The sequence below is a fragment of the Suricata suricatta genome, chromosome 5 (assembly GCF_006229205.1).
Source record: "Suricata suricatta isolate VVHF042 chromosome 5, meerkat_22Aug2017_6uvM2_HiC, whole genome shotgun sequence".
In the NCBI taxonomy this organism is placed as follows: Eukaryota; Metazoa; Chordata; class Mammalia; order Carnivora; family Herpestidae; genus Suricata; species Suricata suricatta.
Window position 1 is genome coordinate 111,254,740 of NC_043704.1, and position 22,820 is coordinate 111,277,559.

General features: G+C 42.5%; 2 protein-coding genes across 2 annotated transcripts in view; both read left to right on the top strand.

The window, feature by feature from the left end:
• Positions 1–750, top strand: part of MINDY4B (MINDY family member 4B) — a 35,356-nt gene extending 34,606 nt beyond the window's left edge. The window contains exon 12 of the mRNA XM_029940798.1: positions 322–750. Coding sequence (XP_029796658.1) covers positions 322–488 — 167 coding nt within the window. The 3' untranslated portion in view covers positions 489–750. The remainder of the gene's footprint in view (positions 1–321) is intronic.
• A 1,978-nt stretch (positions 751–2,728) lies between these two features.
• The window catches only part of SIAH2 (siah E3 ubiquitin protein ligase 2), a 92,799-nt gene continuing 72,707 nt past the window's right edge, over positions 2,729–22,820 (top strand). The window contains exon 1 of the mRNA XM_029938760.1: positions 2,729–2,834. Within this exon, the coding sequence (XP_029794620.1) occupies positions 2,729–2,834 (106 nt within the window). The remainder of the gene's footprint in view (positions 2,835–22,820) is intronic.

Consider the following 22,820-nt stretch of genomic DNA (forward strand, 5'->3'; position numbering starts at 1 on the left):
CCCTCCTTCTCCTAGTTTTCCTGACAACATGCTGTGACCTCCACCTGGCTCTATGGGTCACCTCATGGTGCTAGAATATACATGACATGACTTATCCATATCCATGTTCAAAAATACACAACCACCCATATTACCACACATTGTTTTGTATGGGGCAGTTTTAGGTGCCATCTACTGGACTCTCCTTCAGTTCAATCAGTTCTGAAAACACAGCTTGCTGAGCCCAACTCCTGTCCACCCATGCTGTTTTCCTTCCTTTCTGGCTTTCTCTGGAATGGCGTATATAGGCTAGGGCCTAAATGCTGGCTGTTTCTTGCCCAGATACTCACTCCCATCACTGGGAAAAAAACCAACACGAAGATGGACATGTAGCAGGAAGACGGTTTTCTCCAGTGGAGATGCTAATCAGAACCAAGTGGAGAGAGGCCACCATCAACTGGAATGGACCCATTCCCTTTTTCTCAAGAGAAAGCCAGTATGCACAATGATGTCTGAGGTGTCAGAACTGCTGGCATACAGCATATGGAGGAAGACCATTTCACTTCTACAGTCTTCGTTCATGGGACCCCATGGGAAAACCCCACTGGCAACTTTTTCTCTCTTTCTTTCTTTATTTTGTGTCTCCATTAAGCCCTTTGCAGGTGCTATCAGTGCACTAGAACCACAGGGTCTGTGAGGTGTCTTCTCCACACTTGCATAGACGGGCTCCTTCACTTTCTTCAGCAGAGAAAATGAAGTGTCTTTCCTCCACGTTATTTTCAAATTAGCCTTTTCTTGGTGCGATTCTCCCCAAGGGTTATGGAAGCAGGCAGCTAGCTTTCATTTGTGGATGAAGTCATCAGTAATGCATCATCAGGTTTTTAGTTATGGCAAGAACTCAAGCCTTCTCAAAGACTTCCTGGTAGGGACAGCATTCCTTTCCAAGGTTACATTTCACATGCCCACATTAGCAAGTTCTGGTCATTAAAATAGTAAATGGGATTTTTCGGGCTGGAGGTGGGGACTATTCCTGGTAGTCTGACAGCTACAGCATTTGACTTATGGGTTCAAGCAGTCAAGCTGAACACACAGAAGGAGACCTTCTTTCTTACCAATGCCTTGCTTATTTCTTTTCTTTAAAAGCTAAATATAAATACATAGACAGACAAATAGATAAACTGAGAAAGAAGCCTATTCCTAGACAAAATATAATTATATCTATAAATAGAATCTTTTCTGATGTCATTGTTAGAAGGGGAAAACAATCCTTTATAGAACACGATCTTTCCCTGTCCTATTAAATGCCTGCACTTTTTCAGAAGAATCACACAGAGTAAGAAAAAAAATACATGGGAACCATCTAGACCTTTTTCCTACCCGCCTCACTGGCCTGCCAACTCATAGACTTAGGATTCTGTATTCACAAGCCAAAGGTTAGATTGCTAAGAACAACATTGTCCAAATTAATTTGTGAAATGCACTTTCATTTGGCTCAAAGAATAATGTTTTAACTTAAGGAGCATGTAGAAAATGAAACTTCAAGGTGAATAATAAATTACATCAAAAAAGAGAGCCAGTTTGGCTCAGATTGCTGATTACAGCATCTCTATTACATTGTTGTGTTCGTGTGCGATCTTAAACACACTGGATAAATACGTAGATCCTTTTAAAGCCTTGTTTTAGTTGGTCTTAGTCTCAGCGGTATTGCATCTTTCCTGAGGTACAGGCCTGTTTTTTTGTTTTATGGATCCTTAGGTCTTTCTAACCAAGTGTCCCTCTTGGAGAGGAGTGCTGGAGAGCCTAGAGACAGATGAGACACAACAGCCAGTGGCTCAGTGAGAAAGCTCCTCGCTACAAGTAAAAGATTTCCCTAAAAGTGTCTCTGACAATAAGGACATTCGTTTCTAACAAGAACGGGCCAGCAAGGGATCCATGACTCTCTCAGGCCAATTGTGATTCATCTTCCAGGACAGAGAACGGAACCCTTGTTACCAGAACAGAGTCAGGGCTCCGTAGAAGGAAGAACGGCCGGGGGACGACCGTGTAGACAGCCAGCAGCTCTGCCTGGTGGTGTATCAGTCCTTACAAAAGGCATTTTTTAATTGGCCTCATTTCTGAGTCTATTTTTGGTCCCTATGCTATTTTTCCTTTGCATTTTTAATTTATTTATAATTTCTGTTATTTTGCTGTATTTTATGTGGTGTGATCTGTCTTAAATTATTCCTGGAACAGATCTATAAATAAGTAAAATAATAGAGGAAAGATTAAGAACCTATGTTTTGTATACAAAGATATAATAATTTTGATATATAAAGGTATTAATCCCTTTGCATGTCAATGTTGGAAAATGAGTTTTTATTTTGTCTTGTAAACAGGGCACCCAGTAATTATTTTTAAGGTGGAAAAGAATGTTATTTAGAAGTAGCTAGAAATGTCCCAGGATAATCAGCTCACCTTTGAACTTTCTGGGTCTTGAGACAATGACTTTAATTGTCCTGGCAGCTTCTTAAACATACAGGAAAAGACTATTTGCTTGAAGACAGAGATAGTAATTTTTCTGAGTAGTTACCTAAACTGACTGTATCTATAGTGCAACCATGATCCTGAGGAAATGACAAATCCTTTTTTTTTACCCTCAATATTGACTTGGACTGGTATGTCCCTCAAAATTAGTGTTTGTTCTTAGAGAAGATGTATGTATGGTTTTTCTCAAGTATCTGTTCACCAGTATCACAAGACCAGGCGGGAAATGGCGGAGGGCAGGCAGAATCCCTTCACTCACACTGGTCGGGTGTGCCATTGCGCTCCAGGTCTGCACAACCTTCAGTCACGCCTGGACCCCATCTTATTTACAAGTAAGTAACACAAACTACAGATGTATACTGTTGACTGTTGTCATTGCCTTTTCGGGGCCTTAGAGACACACTGTCTGTTCATTCATCCAGGGAGCTTCATCTCCTATGTGCCAGGCACTCTGCTGGGTGCTAGAGAAATATGGTGAGCCCCATCAGCCTTGGGCCGTCTTCTCTCCTGGCACTCAGACTCTTCTGAGGAGATGGCACTAATCAGAATGCCACTTTCATGAATGTCATCATGAAAACTGAGGTAACTGTTAGAGGGAAGGGATTTTTGATGCGTAGTATCTTAGAATAAAGGCTTAGAAGCTAAGGAAGAGGCTTCTCTGAGAGCAGATTGTTAAGCTGAGGTAGGAAGCTAAGGAGAAATAACCATGAGAAGTGTAGAGGAATGAGAAGGGGCAGATCCCAGTGGTGAAGGCGCTTCAGGAACAGAGAAGTCAATGGGGCTACTACGACGTAGGGAGCAAAATGCTGAGTGGCTGGGAAGAAGCTTGTATGTGGGGGGGGGGGCACGGGTAGGAAGGACCCACCACAGGGTGTTACAGACTGAGGCAGGGGCAACCTTGGCAGGTTTGTAATGGCCTGGTTAAGATTTGCATTTTGAAAAAAATGCCACAGTGTGGAGAATGGGCTGGAGAGAGCCTCGAGTGGACGCAGAGGCCAGTCAGGAAGCTCTGGCTGTGGTATTGGCAGGAGATGACCAGGAAGAGCAGTGGCAATTAAAGGAGACCAAAGTGGGTCACTCGGGAGATACCTACCAGTAAAACAGGCAAGGCTAAGAGATTAACTGTAGGGGTAGTCAGAGGAGGACTCAAGAATGACTTCCAAATTTCTGATTTGAAAACTGGTGGAGGGTTGTGCCTCCGCTGCATATGAAAACACTAAAAGAATGGCAGATTTGGAGAGGAAATTCCAAGTTCAGCCTTGGATGGAACATTCACATGGAGGGGTAGAACAGTGGATTAGAAATAAGGACCTGGAATTTAGGAGCAGAGGCTTGAACCAGAGAAACACATCTGGGAGTCACAGACGGGAAGTAGCATGAGGGTCTGGAATGAACGTGCCTAAGGAGAATATGAACTGGAAAATGGCTGGCCCTAAAACTGAGCGAATTCCAGGGTCAGTAGTCAAGTAAGGTATGATGAGCCTGGGAAGAAGCAGACAGGTATAAGAGGTAGCTGTCAGGTGATATCTTTTTAAAAGGTATTTCAGTCAATGACTCTTGACGTTAAAGTTAACCAGAAGGGATCAAGTTTGAATAAGTCTGGACAGTTATTTTCAGAATAGCCAGTTTAACTTTAATTCTGTGGAATGTACTTATTTTTTTTCATATAGTTTATTGTCAAGTTGGTTTCCGTGTAACACCCAGTGCTCATCCCAACAAGTGCCCTCCTCCATGCCCATCACCCATTTCCCCCCCTCCCCCAACAAACCCTCAGGTTGTTCTCAGTATTTAAGAGTCTCTTATGGTTTGCCTCCCTCCCTTTCCGTAACTATTTTTTCCCCATCCCCTCCCCCATGGTCTTCTGTTAAGTTTCTCCTGATCCACTTATGAGTGAAAACATATGGTATCTGTCTTTCTTTGCCTGACTTATTATGGAATGTATTTCTATTTCACCTCTCCAAGAAGGACTTGGGGTGGCTGAAAACTGGTAAACCTCTTAGAGAACTTTGTGTCTTTTCTGTTACTGAACCCAATGAGAAAACTTCTCATTATTGTCCACAAGGTGGTGCTACGAGAGTGACTTTTTTCAATCTCATTATCAACTCTAATTATCAAGTAAATGTTGGTGATTCAGTCATACACATCAAAGCGCAGTAAATAATCATAGACTGGATATGAGTATCATCATGGATACTTGGAACTGGTGTCTCTAAACATGGTAGGTAGAAGTGCTCTAACCTAGGAGTCTTCTCTCTTCCCCACCAACAGGGGCAGCAAGAACTATAAATGTTAATTTCAGGGGTGCCTGTGTGGTTCAGTTGGTTGAGCGTCCCGCTCTTGATTTCAGCCCAGGACATGATCTCATGGTTTGTGAGTTCACGGCCTGCATGGCGCTCCATGCTGACAGTGTAGAGCTTGTCTGGGATTCTCTCTCCCCTCTCTCTGCCTGCCCACCCCCACTCATGCTTTCTGTCTCTCTCTCTCAAAATAAACTTAAAAAAAAGTAAATGTTAACTTCAAAACAGCTCTACATGCACCACTACCTTCCTGGTGCGGGCACCACTTCCTCTCCCCTGGACTTGTAAAATAGCCATCTGAAAGTCTTCTGGGTGGCTTGGTTGGTTAAGTGTGGGACTCTTGATCTTGGCTCAGGCTGTGATCCAGCAGTTGTGGGATTGAGGCCCGCAGCTAGCTCTGTGCTGAGTGTGGAGCCTGCTTGGCATTCTTTCTCTCCCTCTGCCTCTCCCCTGCTCATTTGGTCTCTCTCTCAACAATAAATAAAAATAAATCTTAAAAAAAATAGCCACTCAAGATCTCTCTTATCCCCTTCTAGTCTTTTTTCTTTCTTTCTTTTTATTTATTAGAGAGAGAGGGAGAGAGTGGGCACAGATGCGCGTGAGTGGGGGAGGGGCAGAGGGAGAGAGAGAATCCCATGCAGCCTCTGTGCTGTCAGTGTGGAGCCTGATGCAGGGCTTGATTCCACAAACCGTGAAATCATGACCTGAGCCAAAATCAAGAATCAAAGGCTCAACCAGCAGAGCCACCCAGGTGCTCCTAGTTTTTTTCAACAACACAGCAATCAGTTTTCTTTTTAAAATTTGAATCTGATCATATTATAGTACTTCATATTATAGTCATTTTTATGTACTTAGGACAAAATGCCAGAATCTTAACATGATTTACAAGAGCCTGTAGGATTTATCTCCTGATTCATCTCATGCCTCACCTTCTCATCACCATACTTCACCCACGCCAAGCTCATCCCCACTGCAGGGGCTTTGAGTACACTGTTCCCTGTGCCTACAATGTTCTTCACTCTTGTCTTCAGATCTCTGCTGAAAACCACTGCTTCAGAGGTGGTTTGATGCCATCCCCCTTCTAACACGTCTCCCTGGTCTGTTTCTCTTAGCACCTGTTCTTACTCTTTATATCACTAGCCCATGATTTACAATGATGTACTTATTTATAAGCTTATATATTAAGTGCCTAGCTACCCAGTAGATCAGTGGATGTCAAGCTTTTTGGTCTCAGCACCCTTCTATGCTTTTAAAATTTATCAGTGACCCCAAAGAGCTTTTGTTTATCTGAGTTGTATCTATTAATATTTGTCCTATTAGAAATTAAAACTAAGAAATTATTTAAATTTTATTAATCCATTTTAAAATAGCAATTCTAAAACTTATTACATGTTAACCTAAGATAGTATGTTATGACAACTATCTTTTCCAATGAAAAAATAGTGAAAAGAGTGTCATTATTTTACATTTCTGTAAATCTGTTTAATAGCCAACTTAATATAAGACAGCTCTATTCTCCTATCTGCCCCTGCATTTAATCTCTTGTGATGTTTTTAGGTTAAAATACATGAAGAAAACCTGTCCTCATATAGATATTTAGCTGGAAAAGGAAGGAGGCATTCAACAGCTTTGTGGTATTCTGCTTTGATACTACACCAAAACTCCACAAGTGGTCATTTTTGAAAGGTTACTTGCAGTGTAGAAACTGAAATCATATCACTGAAGTCTTCAAACTCTGTTATATAAAAATCCATTCATGTATATTGTGATTTAAATGGATCTTTCCCATGCATTTGTCATTTGGAAAATACTGGTTTGTTGAATTATAAAGATCCTTAAATGGCATATTTTATAATACAATATTAAAAAATCATGTTAGTTGCTAATGAGCTATTGGTACATGAAACAACATGGATAGAGAGTTCACAAACATAATGTTGAGAAAAAAAACAAACAAGAAATAGTACATGCTAAATGGTTCCATTTATATATAGTTCAAAACCAGACAACATAATCTGTAGTGATAAAGGTCAGGAGAGAAGGTACATTTGGGGGCAGAGACTAGAAGGAGTTCAAGGGGGTTAGTGGGTTAGTAGTACTGTTATATTTCAAAGTCTGAGTGCTGGTTACACAGCTGCATTCACTTGCAAAATGTTTTCAAAATTATATGCTTAAATTTGGGCTCTTTTGTTTGTGTATATTGTAGTTAATAATAATATTTTTTCTGAAGACAATGTTTAGGACAGACATATGGGTCAATGGAATGTAATTACAAGCCCAGAAATGAACCCTAAAATTTATGGTGAAATGAACCCTAAAATTTATGGTCAATTGAGTTTTGACAAAAAAGCCAAGACAGTTCAATGGGGGAAAGAATGGCCTTTTCAACAAATGCTGAGACAACTGGCTAGCCACATGCAATAAATGATTGGGATCCCTACCTCACACCATATGCAGAAATTTAACTCAAAGTAGGTCATAGGTGTAAATGCAAAAGCTAAATCTACAACACTTTTGGAAGAAGGCATAGGAATCAATCTTTGTGGTATCTTAGATGCAATGTCAAAAACACAGGCAATGAAAGACAAGATTAATAAGTTGGACTTTTTCCAACTTTAAAACTTTTGTGCTTCAAAGGACACCATCAAAGAAGGATAACCCATGAACTGGGAGAAAATGTTTGAAATCACATATCTGATATTTTGTATCTAAAAATATAAAAAGAAAGTTGCATAATTCAATAATAAGATAATCCAACTTTAAATATGCAAAGTCATTTGAACAGATAATTCTCCAAAGAAACTCTTCAAGTGGCTAAATAAGCACATAAAACACTCTTCAACATTATTAGTTATCGGAGTGATGAAATACTACTTTACACTCACTAGGATGGCTATAATCAAAAAGACAAGCAGCTGAGGATGCTAAGAAATTGGAACACTCGTGCATTACTGGTGGAAATATAAAATGGCACAGTCACTTTGTAGAACAGTTTGGCCATTCCTCAAAATGTTAAACATAGAGTTACCATATTACCTAGTAATTCTACTTCTAGGTATATACCTCAGAGACACAAAAACATATGTCCATACACACAAAAAACTTGCACACAAATGTTTATATAACATGATTTATAATAGTCAAAAAAGTAGAAACAACTTAAAGGTCTATCATTTGATAAATGAATAAACAAAAAAAATCATCTATTTCTATAATGGAATATTAATCAGCCATAAAAAGGAATGGCATACATTGATAACTATGTCATATGTGGCTATAATATAGGAGAATTACCAAAAAAATTGGTAAATGAAAGAACTTAGTCATAAAGACCACATACTGTATGTTTCCATTTATTTAGAATGCCTAGAATAGTCAAATCTCTAGAGGCCTAAAGTAGATTTGTGGTTGCAGTGGTTGCCTAGGACGGGGAAGGCGGTGGGGGGCAGGGGAAGGAGGAGAGGGTGGGTGGGGAGGGGGATGGCGAGTGGCTGCTAATGGGTACAAGTTTCCTTTTGGGGGATGATGAAATGTTCTAAAATTAGATAATGGCAATGGTTACATATTCTGTACATATACTGGAGAACATTTAAACAGGTGAACTTTATGGAATGTAAATTATAGGTCAATAAAGCTGTTTATAAAAAATAGCTATTTTTAAGAGGGGTACCAAAACCATTCCTCTGAAAGGGACCATAGTCAAGTAATAAGGATCTGATAGATCTGCAGAGACAAAATAGCTCTCTCTGCCTCTAATCAACACCTTTTGAAAGGCATTTACTGCTTGTGGGGGAGGGAGGTGGTGAGATTTCATCTCCATCTCCCTTCCCCAACATTAGCAACACAGCTCCCACAGAGAGACTGGCATTTTGGCCTATTTCATACCCTGAACTCAGACTCTCACTCTCCTCATTCTGATCAAGTCCTTTCACCTCGAATTTGCTTTTGTTTTGCATGTGATTATAACCCCACAGGAGGGATGCAGCGGGCCCCTGCCTGTCCCTTGGGGGCTCCCAGTGACACCCAACTTCGCTGTACTCTTTCCTCCTCCCCTTACGGCTTAAATGGCCACTGACCGCGTGAGATGTGCTGCAGGGAACACACAGGATGCCCCTGGGCAGCGGCTCCTTCAGCCACGTTGTGCAAGATCTAATTAGACTTGACCAGGCAGAAAGACAGGCGAGCCCTGATGGGCAAAACAAAAGTGGCAGGTGAGCAACCCGCTTGACTGCTACTTAAAAGTAAGACAGATTCACTAACTAAGCAATTTAAAACCACAGGGGAGGGAAGAGGTATGCAAATGAGCTGTCTGAGTGAACGCAACTGTCACTTGTCACTGAACCCAACTGCTATTGGGTGGTTCACAGGACTCGGGCAGAACGCAAGCAGTACCAGATCATGGATGAGGTGTGTGCCCCAGTGCACGCTGAGTCATTTCCTAACTGAATCGAGCTCAGAATAACATCATCAATAGTACACTCCAGAGCCTGAATTTAATAAATCTAGTAAAAATGCAGAAAGCTGTGTACACGTTTGTAATCACTACTTAATGTTAGTTATAGCTGCCTGAAGCTATTGGCATTAAAAATAAAGAGCCAGTTTGGAATTTCTTCCATGGAATGAGATCTCCCATTTCAAAACAGAAATGGTACAACACAGAAAATACTTTGTTCTGAGTCTGGGTCACTCTGCCCTGCATACTCGGGTTGAGGCTGCTAGCATTAAGGGAAAGGACGAAATTATTGGCCAAGAATTTAATCGCTCTGGGGATGTAAGGTACAATGGATCTCCTCCTTCTGCCCTCAGCATGGCACCCCTTTTCAGGAACCACCAAGGAAATTTATGTTGCAACCAACAGGCCACACCTGAGCTGTTTTCCCCCACCAGCTGCTTCTCCCTAGAAATCCTCAGATAGCTTTTTGATAGTTTTGTTTAAATGGAGCCTGCTACGAAGTAAACAGCTCTTAGAACCATAAAATCTAGTCCCTTCCATTTTTTCTCTGCTCCTTCTTTTCACAAACTTCCTCGTGAGTCATCTTTTGACCCAAGAAATAGATTTAATCAGTCCTTTGGTGTTGATAGAAAGGTCTTTTGGTGATCTAATCAAACAGTTCCGTCTTTTGATGAAAAGAATAGAGAATGCAGCAGGGGTGAGGCTGATGGGCATGTGGAGGGGGGAGGGAGAAGAGGAGGAGGAGGGTGATAAGAGGGAGAACGGACAGACCCTCCACAATGTCTCAGGACAGGCAGATAATGCGCAGGCTTCACAGAGAAGACAGAAAACAGTACAGCCTGGTAACTATGTTTTCTGGAAAACCGTAACATACTTGCTTAGTCAGAAAAGCACTCCCATTTCCCCATAGGGGGAGGGATGCAAACCATAAGAGACTCTTGGATACAGAGAACAAACTGAGGGTTGATGTGGGGGGGGGAAGGGGGAAATGGGTGATGGGCATGGAGGAGGGCACTTGTTGGGATGAGCACTGGGTATTGTCTGGAAGCCTATTTGACAATAATTATATTTTAAAAAAAGAAAAGAAAAGCAGACTCCTTGTAACAAGTCTGGTTTGTCATTTTGTTTCAGAAGAAACCAGCATTCACTTCCTCAGCTTCCGTTTTCTCATTTTAAATAACTACAATCCATAATGTATTTCCAAAACTATTTAAGAAGATAGGAATTCCATTAACTACTTTAAGCTCCTTCAGACAGTAGTGAAACAATCATCAAGGAGAGAAAAAAAATGACTCAAACTTTAGTGAAGTTTAATAGTTAAGAATTTAGCTTATTTTTTTAAGGGTTTTTTTTTAAGTAGCTCCATGTCCAAAGTGGGGTTTGAACTCATGACCCTGGGATCATGGGTCAAACAGTTCCCTCTTTTGGGAACTGACTGAGCTAGCTAGTGCTCCCCTGACTGAGCTAGCTAGTGCTCCCCTGACATATATTCTTTAAGCACAAGGTGTCAGTAACACTTTACAGATATAGTACTAAAGAATATAGATAATGTTTCCCCACAAGGTTTAGGTCCGTGCTTTGCTAATTGCTGTAGCTCTCCTCCGCACTCCACCTCTTCAGCCGTACTAATTTCCTAATTATCAACTTTTAAAAGTGCCCATTTCATTCCTGCAAATGCCTTGACATAAACTGGATGGTTTTAGGGGCGCCTGGGTGGCTCAGTCAGTTAAGCCTCCGACTTCGGCTCAGGTCAGATCTCACGTTTGTGGGTTCGAGCCCCGCGTCAGGCTCTGTGCTGACAGCTAGCTCAGAGCCTGGAGCCTGCTTCTGGTTCTGTGTCTCCTTCTCTCTCTGCCCCTCCCCCTCTCATGCTCTGTCTCGTTCTGTATCAAAAATAATTAAAACATTAAAAAAAAAAACTGGATGCTTTTAGAGCATCAATAAACACTCCGAGCGTGACCCAGGAAGGCTGCCTATTAAATGACAGTAACATTGTGGCACCAAACAATGACCCAAAATTAAGTTTGTTATTTGGTTACACCCAGGGGCACCTTGCATGTCAGTTCACAACTGTAAGAAATGGTTTTTCCCCCTAAATTCCATACAACACAATTTAATGCAAGATGGCAGGGAAGGTCAGACTTGTACAAGGCCACTGTCCACATTGACTATGGCAGTCCCTCGTTGACTCTCCTGCCCCTGAATATTCTGTCACCCACCAAGGCTACCTCCACCTGAGCTCCACAGTCTCCACCTGAGCCTCCCATTCCTTCTAGCAACCAGGCACAGGAAGCACTCGCTGGGACCTTCAGTTAGGGTCCTCTGCTATAACTGAGGAGGTTCGCACTCAAGCAGAAGTCTCACACTACCACTGCCAGCGACTTTAGACGCTTCTTTAATATTTGATTTAAATCTCCACTTGTGGGGCAGCCAGGAGGCTCAGTCGACTGAGCGTCCAACTTCGGCTCAAGTCATGATCTTGCAGTTCATGAGTTTGAGCCCTGCATCCGGCTCGCTGCTGTCCCCACAGAGCCCCCGTGGGGTCCTCTGTCCCCCTCTCTCTCTGCACTGCCCCCACTTGCAGTCTCTCAAAAATAAACAAATATTTTTTTTTAAATCCCCACTTAAAAATAGCTTCACTCTCTAATATGATACTGGAAATGTCAGTTACATTGCAAGAGAAAGAAATGACAAGTTTCCAGACTGACTCACCTCAGTCGCTGTATGTTTTAGCTCATGATCAAAATAATATTTAAGAGATTGCATTTAAATAGTGCATTAGGTTTACAACATGCTTTCCCTTGGATCAGCTATTGGAAGCTTCTCAATGATCTTGAAGTTGGATTTAGTAGCTGTTTTCCAGGTGAGGATATAGATTTCAGGGAAGGTAAGCAGGCTGCCCACAATCTTACATGTAGCACGCTGCAAGGCCAGGACTTGAAGCTGGGGTTTCTGGTTTTATCTGGGGCTCCTTCCTCTCTTTGTTCCATGGTCGCCTGTGTATGCTACCTTAGTGCAAGACATGAAGCTTGGTGGGCGAGAGGAAAGGACGCAGCCACCATATCTAAGGGCCCTTACACCAGGGTGCCTGGCAAGGTTCCCAAACCACTGAGTTTGAGTCTTGACAGGCCATGGAAGGGGCGACATCAAACCTGCTCCAGAGAACTGCTCCCCCATCTCCCAGAACCCAAACACTGACCTTCAGGAGTCTATGGTGGGATAACCAAGTTTTGGAGCCTTCCTGGAAGACTCCAGAATTCCTCTGCTTCCTCTAGCAAAAAGTGAATGCTGCCTGAGCAAGATATCAGTTCTTGTTTGCACAGCACTCTTCATTCATTCATTCATTCGTTCATTGTCTGCCCCTCCTCGTTACACTGTAAAAGCTCCATGAGGATAAAAATTTTGTCTGTTTTGTTCATTGATAAAAGTCAGTGCTTAGTACACTGCCTGGCACATTGTAAGCTTGGGATAAAAATATGTTGAATAAAACCACACATCTTATAAGCTTCCCCTGTTTTGACTAAATTTTATCTCACCACCACATGTGTTGAAGGCCAGGGGCAAAATCCCCAGAAGACAAGGGAAGTGTGGTGGGAGGAAGCTGCCCCGGAAGGGGTCTCCTCTCTGCCAGGGATGGGGCTTGGGGGCAGACCAGCTCAGCACTTCCAGCCATCTTTCAAAATAGCTACTGAAAAGAGAGGAGGAGATGATTACAGTATAACTTTGTATTTCTTTTTTTAAATTTTTAATCCTGCAATACTCTTTTTTTAGTGTTTATTTTATTTTTGAGAGAGAGAGAAAGAGAGAGAGAGAGAGAGAGTGGGAGTGGGAGAGGGGCAGAGAGGGAGGGAGACACAGGCTCCGAAGCAGGCTCCAGACTCAGAGCTGTCAGCACAGAGCTCAACACGGGGCTTGAACTTGTGAACCATGAGATCCTGACCTAACCCGAAGTCAGATGCTTAACCAACTGAGCCACCCAGGAGCCCCTCAAGATGCTCTTTTGAGGCAATTTTGTTATTAAAGCAAATGTATATTATAATTTAGAAATTGAGATCCCTAAAGGAAACTGATATCACGAGATATTGATTACAATCTCTGGCCTAAATGCTGAACAAGAGGTTCCTCGCTGAAACACACAGCTTCAGGGGCATCTGGGCAGCTCAGTCAGTTGAACAGCTGACTCTTGGTTTCATGGTCATGGGATGGAGTCCCTTGTTGGGCTCTGCACGGACAGCATGGAGCCTGCTTGGGCTTCTCGCTCTCCCTCTCTTTCTGCCCCTCCTTCACTTGTGTGCACACTCTCTCTCTCAAAATAAAGTTAAAAAAAAAAAAGAAATATCACACAGCTTTAAGCCACATATAAAACCAAAGTCTTGGGGGTCTAGGAATGGAGTCCAGCCTTCCTACACAGTGGTCTTGGTTTCTCAATGTCTCGTTTTCCCCAGAGGAGGGAGAAAGGACAGAGATAACGGAGTTGGTAAGCAAGGAGGTGCTTTAAATGATGGTCATAGTTTGTTTTAACCTAATAATTAAATACACACAAAATAAACCTGGTTCCCCCAAGGTGTTTGATAAGTACAGAAAAACTGGGGAGCAGAAGCTTTATTTTGATAATGTTAGAAAATGTATTATTTGGTATATTCCCTGTTTGTAAGTATATCATGGAGTGTACTTTATTTACTCACTCAGAAGATGCTTCTGGCAGTTCTCTGGCAGCAAAGACGAGAGGTGCCCTCAGAGCAGATGTCTGCTATGCTGGTCACTTGAGGCAGTGGTGTCCTGGAACTGGCCGGACTCCCATGAGGAGAGTGTGCCGACTGTATGCATTGATTCCCAGCTCCAAGGCCACTGGCACCACCTTGGTAGGATGAAATTGGCTGTGGTAAGAGTATTTACATCACATAAATTGGCAAACAAAGAATCAGCAGTTTATATTTTTTCAACAATCTGGTACTTAAACATCGATCATTGTGTCTCCACTGAGCGATCCTTTTAATAATAGAAATGTAGGGTGGTGGCCACCCATGGCACTGAAGAAAGAGTGTAACTGCTCTTATCTTTTGTGGAGCTTGGCAAAAGCTCTCCCTCCTCCTGGTAAGACTGGAGGATTTGGGAGACACATAGATCTGTAAGCATAAAGCACCCTAACTCCTCAGGGTGAGAAGGTACTGTGATGCCCCATCTTTGCTCACCAAAGGTCAAGTTAGGGACATTCATTAGGAGAATCATGGTGTGATTCCAACCAATACCCAGTATTGGCAAAAGCCAACAAGGTCATGATCTAAAATTACCCTGAGGAAAGGGCTAGCTAAGATCTGGTCTAGACTCAACACAAAGGCCTTGAGGGTTCGTGTTGGGGGGCAGGGGGTACTATAGATTCCCCAGTGTGTCATTCCTCAGCTGTTTCATGCTTTGAGACTGCATGACTGTGAACTTGAAGGTACCACGTGAATCACCCCTGTAATGCTTCCAAGAGCACCCGAGTCATCTGTCCAATAGCACAGAATCGGTTGGTCTTTGAGAGCAAGACTGTGACGCACTGAGTGGCCGCGGAATGATCACAGCTTTTGGTGCTTCCTGACGCCTGGCTGAGGAAGCTCTTGAAGCTTCTCAACAAACAGTGGTGCTCAGAGGGCGGTGTTCTCGAGAACAGAGGGCTCCTCACTAATGGGGCAGTATATACGGGTACTTAAGCAACCACATGGTAGGCAGAGAGCATTTCATACGTATACACAGAGGAAATGGAATTCAAGTAGTAAGAATGAACATCACAACATGGTGTATTGCAGATGATTTTCTTCTTCACACTTGATTTTCTACAGCAATCTAAGAAAAGTAAAGCCTAAGCTCTTCTGTTTTGCTACTGTATCAAAAACATTCATGTTCCCCCTAATGGCAGGAAGTTGGTCCTACACCCAGAGAGTTGCCTTTTTCAGGCTAATGTAAGAACCATCTGGATGACACCCTCCAGTTCAGTCCATTCCGGGTCCACCCACTCAAAACAGAGGGAGAACGGTTGCCCTGGGACTTAGCTGGCGGCTGGCCATGGGGCTTGGGAAGGTAATGGGCTGTCACCAGTCACAGCAGGACAGAGGAGAGAAGTACAATCACAGCCAAGATCCAGACTCCTGGACACAGGCAACACCATGAAGGTCACCTACCCCAGCTGCTCCCAGCAAGTCCCTGGCACTAGATTATGTGAGGGGAGACTGTGGCTAATGTTTTATCTTTTTCTTAAATTTCTTTCACGTCATGTTCTTGTAGTTAAAAACAACAACAACAACAAAAGGCAAAAGCAAGTTTGGTCAATAGGTAAATGATAAGATTTCCTCGGAGTATCATTTAAAGTAGCGACTCTACAGTCAAGAGGAGTCTCCTGTGTGATTTTTCCTGGTTGGATCTCTGAGGGAGACTTTTTTGAGGATGTGAGGTGGGGAAGGGGGACTGTTCTCCTAACATTAGGTTGACTCAAGATGTGTGCTTCCACCTCCTGAAAGGCGTCAGGAATGCGTGATACCTGCAGCTCTGCCCCCCTGTCTGGCTCCCCTAGGCCCATGACAAGCTGCTCTGTGACAGAGGCGAGGGCAGGAGCCACTCAACCACAGACTTCAATAACTTTCTCTCTACATGCTAACGTGGGATCAATGAGATCTAAATTGAAATGTGTGGTTGAATAGCTTTCTGAAAATGTCCTGGGCCTCCACGTCTTTGCAGAAGTTTAAATCTCCTCCAGGGAAAGGAGGAAAGAAAGTACTCGTGTGGATGGCTATCACGCGCCTCACCCTTTCCAGAGATAAGAGAGGAGAATAGATTTCTGTTGCTGATGGAACGGGAAATGGGACTTAGGGAAAACAAGGTGTTCTCCAGAAAGCAAAGTCTGAGAAGCAAGGGCGTCTGTATTCCTCCTTTATTAAGGATGGCAGCTCTGGGGAGCAGAGGTGAGGGATGAGTGGGGGGGAAGCAAGGAAGGTGAAAGTGCCATATGGGGGTGTAAGATGTGGAGTGCACCTGACTGCTTGATCTCAGGCCACCCTTCTCAGAAGCCATTTAAAATGCTCCTCAGGGAGCACCTGGGTGGCTCAGTCGGTTGAGTATATGACTTTGGTCTGGTCATGATCTCACATGACTTTGAGCCTGGCATTGGGCTCTGCTCACAGAGCCTGCTTTGGATCCTCTGTCTCCCTCTCTTTGCGCCTCCCCCACATGCACTCTCGGTCTCTCAAAAGTAAGTAAATATTAAAAACATAAATAAAACAGAATATGCCTCAGGACCATTCATATAAGAGAGAAAGGGGTTGAAGGTCCATTATTTCATGGGGTATTATCTGCCCTGCCCTTTCGGTTGTGTATGTATAGGCACCAAGCAGGGTTCCACAACTTTCCATGCCTCAACATTAACAGGGAAGCCCCAAAACAGAAGGCATGAGGCTGGGTGCTGTCATATGACAATGGCATGAAGTTGATAGTGGCCCACACATAGCTGGTCACCACCGCAGCTGCTGGACCTGGAATCATGTGCTCATCACCTGGCTAACTCCTACCCATGCTTTAAGAATCAGATGAGAAATTCCTCTTGCAGGAAACTTTCTCTGACAAGCCTGTCCACATCATTCCACTAAATTGATTCACTTAATAATACATACATGGACAAATTATTCCAGCCAGGAAATGCTTCACTTAAAGGCTTTAGAGTCTATAAAATAAATTACTGTTCAGTAAACTAAAAATTCAACAATCCACATGTTGATTTAATTCAACACAGCATAAATGTATAGCTAAGATAGTGATTTTAAAATTCTTGTTCACTGTGGCAGAAATCGATAGTTATTACCAAATATAGTCATACTAATTGTTTGTGGGCTCATGGACTCTCTGAATGCATTTCCCAGGCTCCCTTGCAGCAAGGTGTAGACATGTAACCCAGTTCTGACCAGTGGAATGAAAGCAGAATAGTACAAATGCCAAGTTGGGTCCTTAAAGGGAAAGAGTAAGTGATCCCCTTACTCTTTTCTTTCTTTGCACTGGTTTACACATGCGTGGACATTGTGGTGATGGTTCATCTAGGCCTACATGGACAAGAGCAGCACCTTTGGGATGGTAGAACAAAAAGGTAAAAGGAGCCTGGGGCACTTGACCCTGGTGCTGGTAGCCCAGCCCTGTATGCTTACAGTCAGATTGTTAGGTGAGAAAAAGTTACAGTAAACATCATGCATTCATTGCCTAAAAGGAAAAGCTGTATTGACTGTTTTACTACATACTTAGAAGCTTGAGTAGGGATTTGGAGATAAAAGATGTAGTTCCAATCTAAAGGAAGCTGTTAGTCAGGTGAGGAGTCAGACTATAACAAGAATTACACACAAGTGTGACAAGTTCTAAAAGAGAATTAACTGTAGGTGCAATGGGAATATATGTGTAGGGCTTCCTGAAGGAGGTGATGTCTACATGGACCTCTAAACAACATAAGGGGATTAATAAGGTATGAAGAATGAAAGGAACAGCAAAAACAAAGACAGCCAGGCCAGAGAGGTCATAGTACTGTCAGGCAAGAAGGCAGTGGAACCAAGCAGTTAGGGACACGGGGTCTGTGGTCAGACTACATGGGTTCAAATCTCGGTTTAGCCCTTATTATCTATAAGACCTTAGGTGAATTTCTTAACCTCTGTGTGTCTACCTCCTGGAGTTGTTATCACGACTAAATGAGTTAACCCATGTAAAAATCCTCAGCACAGCATTTGACTCAAGGTTCAGAACAGGCTCAGTAAATATTAGCTTAAAAAAAGAAAAATGTATTTGGGTATGACTGGAACCCAAAAAGCAAAATGGAGAAGGCTCAGAGATAAGTGTGTTTGTATGTGACCAGATCCTCAAAGAGTTTGGATTTCATCCTGAAGCCTAGGGGATTTTAAGCAGGAAGCTGACATGGTCAGATAGATTTTGAGGGCTCAGTTTCACAGTAGAGTGGCACATGGGTCAGCAGGGGTCAGTCCTTTTTTCTAAGTGAATTTCACCTTTGCGCAAAGGAAAGTGTCATTCCACACATTGCACCCCCTAGACAAAGATTTTTTTTGTGTGAATTGTAGATGGTGAAAATGGGTGGCCTGAGTTGTATAAACAGATTAGTTACTCAGTAATGACAATTCACAACTCTGTCTGACGGGGGCTCACTGCCTCATCTTTGCTTAAAAGGAAAGATTATTACTTTTTGTCATGATTACTCTACAACAGATGAAATTCCCACTTCCTGTCTCACTAAGAAAAATATCCATGGTCATATGACCAAGAGTATTGCTTTCCAAGCCTCCCTCATATGCAGGGGTAAATTCACTGAAGCTCTTTCCAATATGAAACCTGACTTTCTTATTAGTCTGATTTTTCTATGCAAGCAAATGAGAAAAATACTCAGGACTTTGCCCATTTGTTTACATCCTTCAGAAGACCCAAGGGTATTGAGCAGAGCCCTGGGAGCTGAGGGCTCCTGTTGTAGGATTCTCTGAAGTATCTCTACCTGGTGTTGGATCCCCCACGCCCTATCGTATAATGATTTTCCTTCCCTGAGAAAGGGATACCAATAAAATTGTGACTCTCCCTTAAATAAAGGATGCCAAATAAGGATTTGCACACTTTCCTGTAACATATCTATGTATCTGCCCTAAGGGAGAATAAATAGCACAGGCAAATCCTTGCTAAAAGGTGGGGGAAAGTGGTTTCTTCCTCAGATAAAATCACCATGAACCAAGATTTGATGGGATATCCCCCTGGGTAGTGAGTACAAGCAAATTCACCCAAGTCCTGAAAGCTTCCCAGGAAAGACAGTGAAAAGCACTAGAATCCCACTTCCATTTTCTGGAAGGGGAGCCAGTCAGGTCTGCAGAGCCTCGGCTCTCAACGCAGCCTTTCGGTCTTTGGAATATACGTTTTATAAATAATGGTGATCAGGCACTAAAGAAGAAGAAAATGACATGAAACGCATCAGGAAACACATACAAACCAGGAATTCTCTGTCTCTGGATGCAGAGATGCATGCAAAACATGCACGCTTTATTGGTTCTCTTCTTATTTCCCAGCCCTCTCTTATCTGAAATTGTAACTTTTTAGACAAGAATTCACAGTTTGTCTCTGAGTTCCTGGAGACTGGGTCTCGTCTCCTCATTAGCAGGCACAATCTCCTGTTGTGTCACATGCATGGCTAACGTCCCATTACGGCTGCTCCATTACTTAGCTTTAATTATTCTAAATTAGTGTTTTCCCAGGGCATACCAAGAACCGAGGAGTAAAAACTCTTCTCACTCTTTGAATGTCTCCCCTACCCCTCACCTTCAAAACATTCCAGACACAGGTGGCATAGCTACCCAGGACTCTAATTGCCTTTGACAAAACAAAGCATTGGCAGTGTGACCTTTCCGAGGTGGCGGACAATGAAAATGACATAAATTCAGTTGATTCCAACATCCTTTTGTCATGAGCTTACCAAACCTTTCAATGATTTCTGCATCTGAAAGCAGAAATTGTTCATTCATAGACTGGGGTAAGCTTCAAGATTATTGTTACAGTTCTTCAATGTCAGCTCCTAGAACAGGAACATGCCCAGAATATGCATATGTAGATTCATCCCATCTCCAAGTTATCTCTGAGGAATCCATGATTTATTATACCCTGCCACCGTATTGAAGTTAATTATGTATATGTATTATTTCTTCTACTAGATTGGGAAGGCAGAGATAACATCTATTGCTTCTTTTCTTTTGGAAACAGGCTGAAATATATAATTATACATACACAAATTCACACACACACACACACACACACACACATATACACTATGGACCTCACAGCCTAGCATAGTGTCTTTCCTATTACACTCTTCAACTATTAAAAACCAAAAACAAAACAAGGGGTACCTGGGTAGCTCAGTCAGTTGGGTGTCCAACTTCGGCCTAGGTCATGATCTTGCTGTTCCCAAGTTCAAGCCCCACATCAGGCTCTGTGCTGACAGCTCAGAGCCTGGAGCCTGTTTCAGATTCTGTGTCTCCCTCTCTGTCTGTCCCTCCCCCACTCATGCTTTATCTCCCTGTCTCTTTCTCAAAAATAAGTAAACATAAAACAAATTAAAAACAAATTAAAAAATGAGCTCAAAGACATAATCACAAAAACAAGATTTAAAATTGTCAATACAGATTATTCCTATTATTAAATGTAGACATGGAGAGATCTATGCATAAAAAGGAGATAGTTAGAAAGAACCAAAGTGCTAACAGTACTTATTCTGAGTGGTAGAATTTATCTTCATTCACAAAATGTCCAAGGTATTGTGGGGTTTTTTGTGTTTGAAGAATATGTATTATTTTTATAATCAAAACTCTCATTCTAAAAATATTTCTGTAACAAGCATTGTATATCTCAAGTGTTAAATGGATACACATATACTTTTCAAGATGCTAAAAGCATGGAGGTTTGCAACAAGGGCATAAGAGTTTAATTTAAAGGAGACGGGCACCTGGGTGGCTCAGTAGATTAAGCATCTGACTTCAGCTCAGGTCATGATCTCATGGTTCATGGGTTCAAGCCCTGCTTCAGGTTCTGTGCTGACAGTTCATATCCTGAAGTCTGCTTCAGATTCTGTGTCTCCGTCTCTCTCTGTGCCTCCCCTGCTTGTCTGTATGTTCTCTCTCTCTCCATCTCTCTACCTCTCACTCTCTCTCAAAAATAAATACTTAAGAAAAGGAGTTTAAAGGAAAAAGGAGATTAACATGAAGATACATTGTGTTTTGTGTTTCTCTGAGACTCCAAATGTTGCTGCCTTCTTACCATGACTGGATAGACTACAGGCTTGGTGAGACTGGCGGCTGGACTTAATGCCCACTGTTGCACGCTGGCACCTTTGTATGGGGCACAAACTGCCACTCGTTGCCGAGACCTGGTCAGACCCCAGGCCGTAGATTAGCAGTCTTCACGTGAGAGTGTGAGCTTTGCAGATGGGCAGAGACCTTCCTGGAAGCACTAGAGCAGGCGTGGATTGTTTTAAGACATCGGATTTCCAGATGCTGCCTTACATGCTCTGCTAAAACCTATCCATCTAGGAAAGGGGGCTGCACTCACAGTGGCTCTCTCTCACACTACCCCTCACTCATCCCAAATACAATGGTTGTGTTGCCCCAAAGTGCAAACACCTCTGAAGATATAAAAGGGGTGTCTGTTTAATGAATCCATTAAAAATCTACAACCCCTCCCATCTTTCTCTGTCTTGTTGGTCCTTCTACTAAAGGTGATGTTCAGCCTTATAACGGGCCAGCTGCTTTGTTGCTCTAAAATCAGAACAGAAAAAGCCAATGGTTCGAGGAGTCTGCTCAATATAACTGTATTTTTTAAATTTAACTGGGTATTTTGGCTCCCATGGAAATGTTAGAATTTAAAATACAGGTATCCTCCACTTTTCAAAAGGTTGAGTTACACCACTTTGCCTTTATGAAAGCCTCACATTAGCACCTGTGTTGGCTAACCAAAAGAAATTCGAGGAAATTTTTCAGTTTTATGGGGAAAAAAAGGCAAAAAGCAAAAATAGCATTCAGGGTTTGCTCTGTAGAAGCTGTCCCAGAGGCAGTGCACATCCCAAGCAGCGAGAGCGGCCCTGTGGAGTTCCTTCCCAGGGACCTACACTCAGCCGCTCAGCATTGATCCGCCATTGCTCTGAACTGCCTGTGGGCATCTTCGCTGTTTCACCATTGATTTGGGGCATCCATCAGCAGAATGTGTCCTAAGGTATCAGAAATGCCTGAGAGAGGTTATTTTGGGGGATTAGGGAACACTCAAAGAATTTTCCATATAAATTAATGGTAATTGCTTCTTCAATTCATGCCATTTCAGTTTCATTTCAGGAATGATCTGCTTTCAGATGGGGGTGGGGAGAGATCTATATATGGTAGAGTGGAGGGGGAAGTAATACTTTTTACTTCATAAGCCTCTATCTCTTTTGGTTTCATTTAAAAACATTTAATTTCTTACACAAACATATACAAAAATAGCACAGTGGAATAAACCCTCAGGTACCCATCACACAGCTTCGACAATAATTAGCATGTTTGAGAGCCTAGGCGGCTCAGTCAGTTCAGCATCTGACTCTTGATTTTACCCCAGGTCATTGATCTCACAGTTTGTGGGACTGAGCCCCACATCAGACTCCATGCTGACAGCACAGAGTCTGCTTGGGATTCTCTCTCACTCTCTCTCTGCCCCTCCCCCGCTCATGCTTGCTCTCTCTCTCTCTCTCTCTCTCTCTCTCAAAATAAATCAATACACTTAAAACAAATCAGCATCTTGCCAACCTTGTTTCACTTATTTCCTTGTGCACACACACATAGACATGCACACACACTTTATGTGGGAGAAATATTTTGAAGCAAGTACCATACCTTATATATCATCCTACCTATAACTAATTCTGTACACAGCTCAACAGATACATCTTTCTGTAACTTTCTGTATATGTAATCACAATGTCATTATCACACCTAAGAAAAAGAATGATTCCTAATATCATCATTTACCCAGGTCATATTTAAATGTTCCCAATT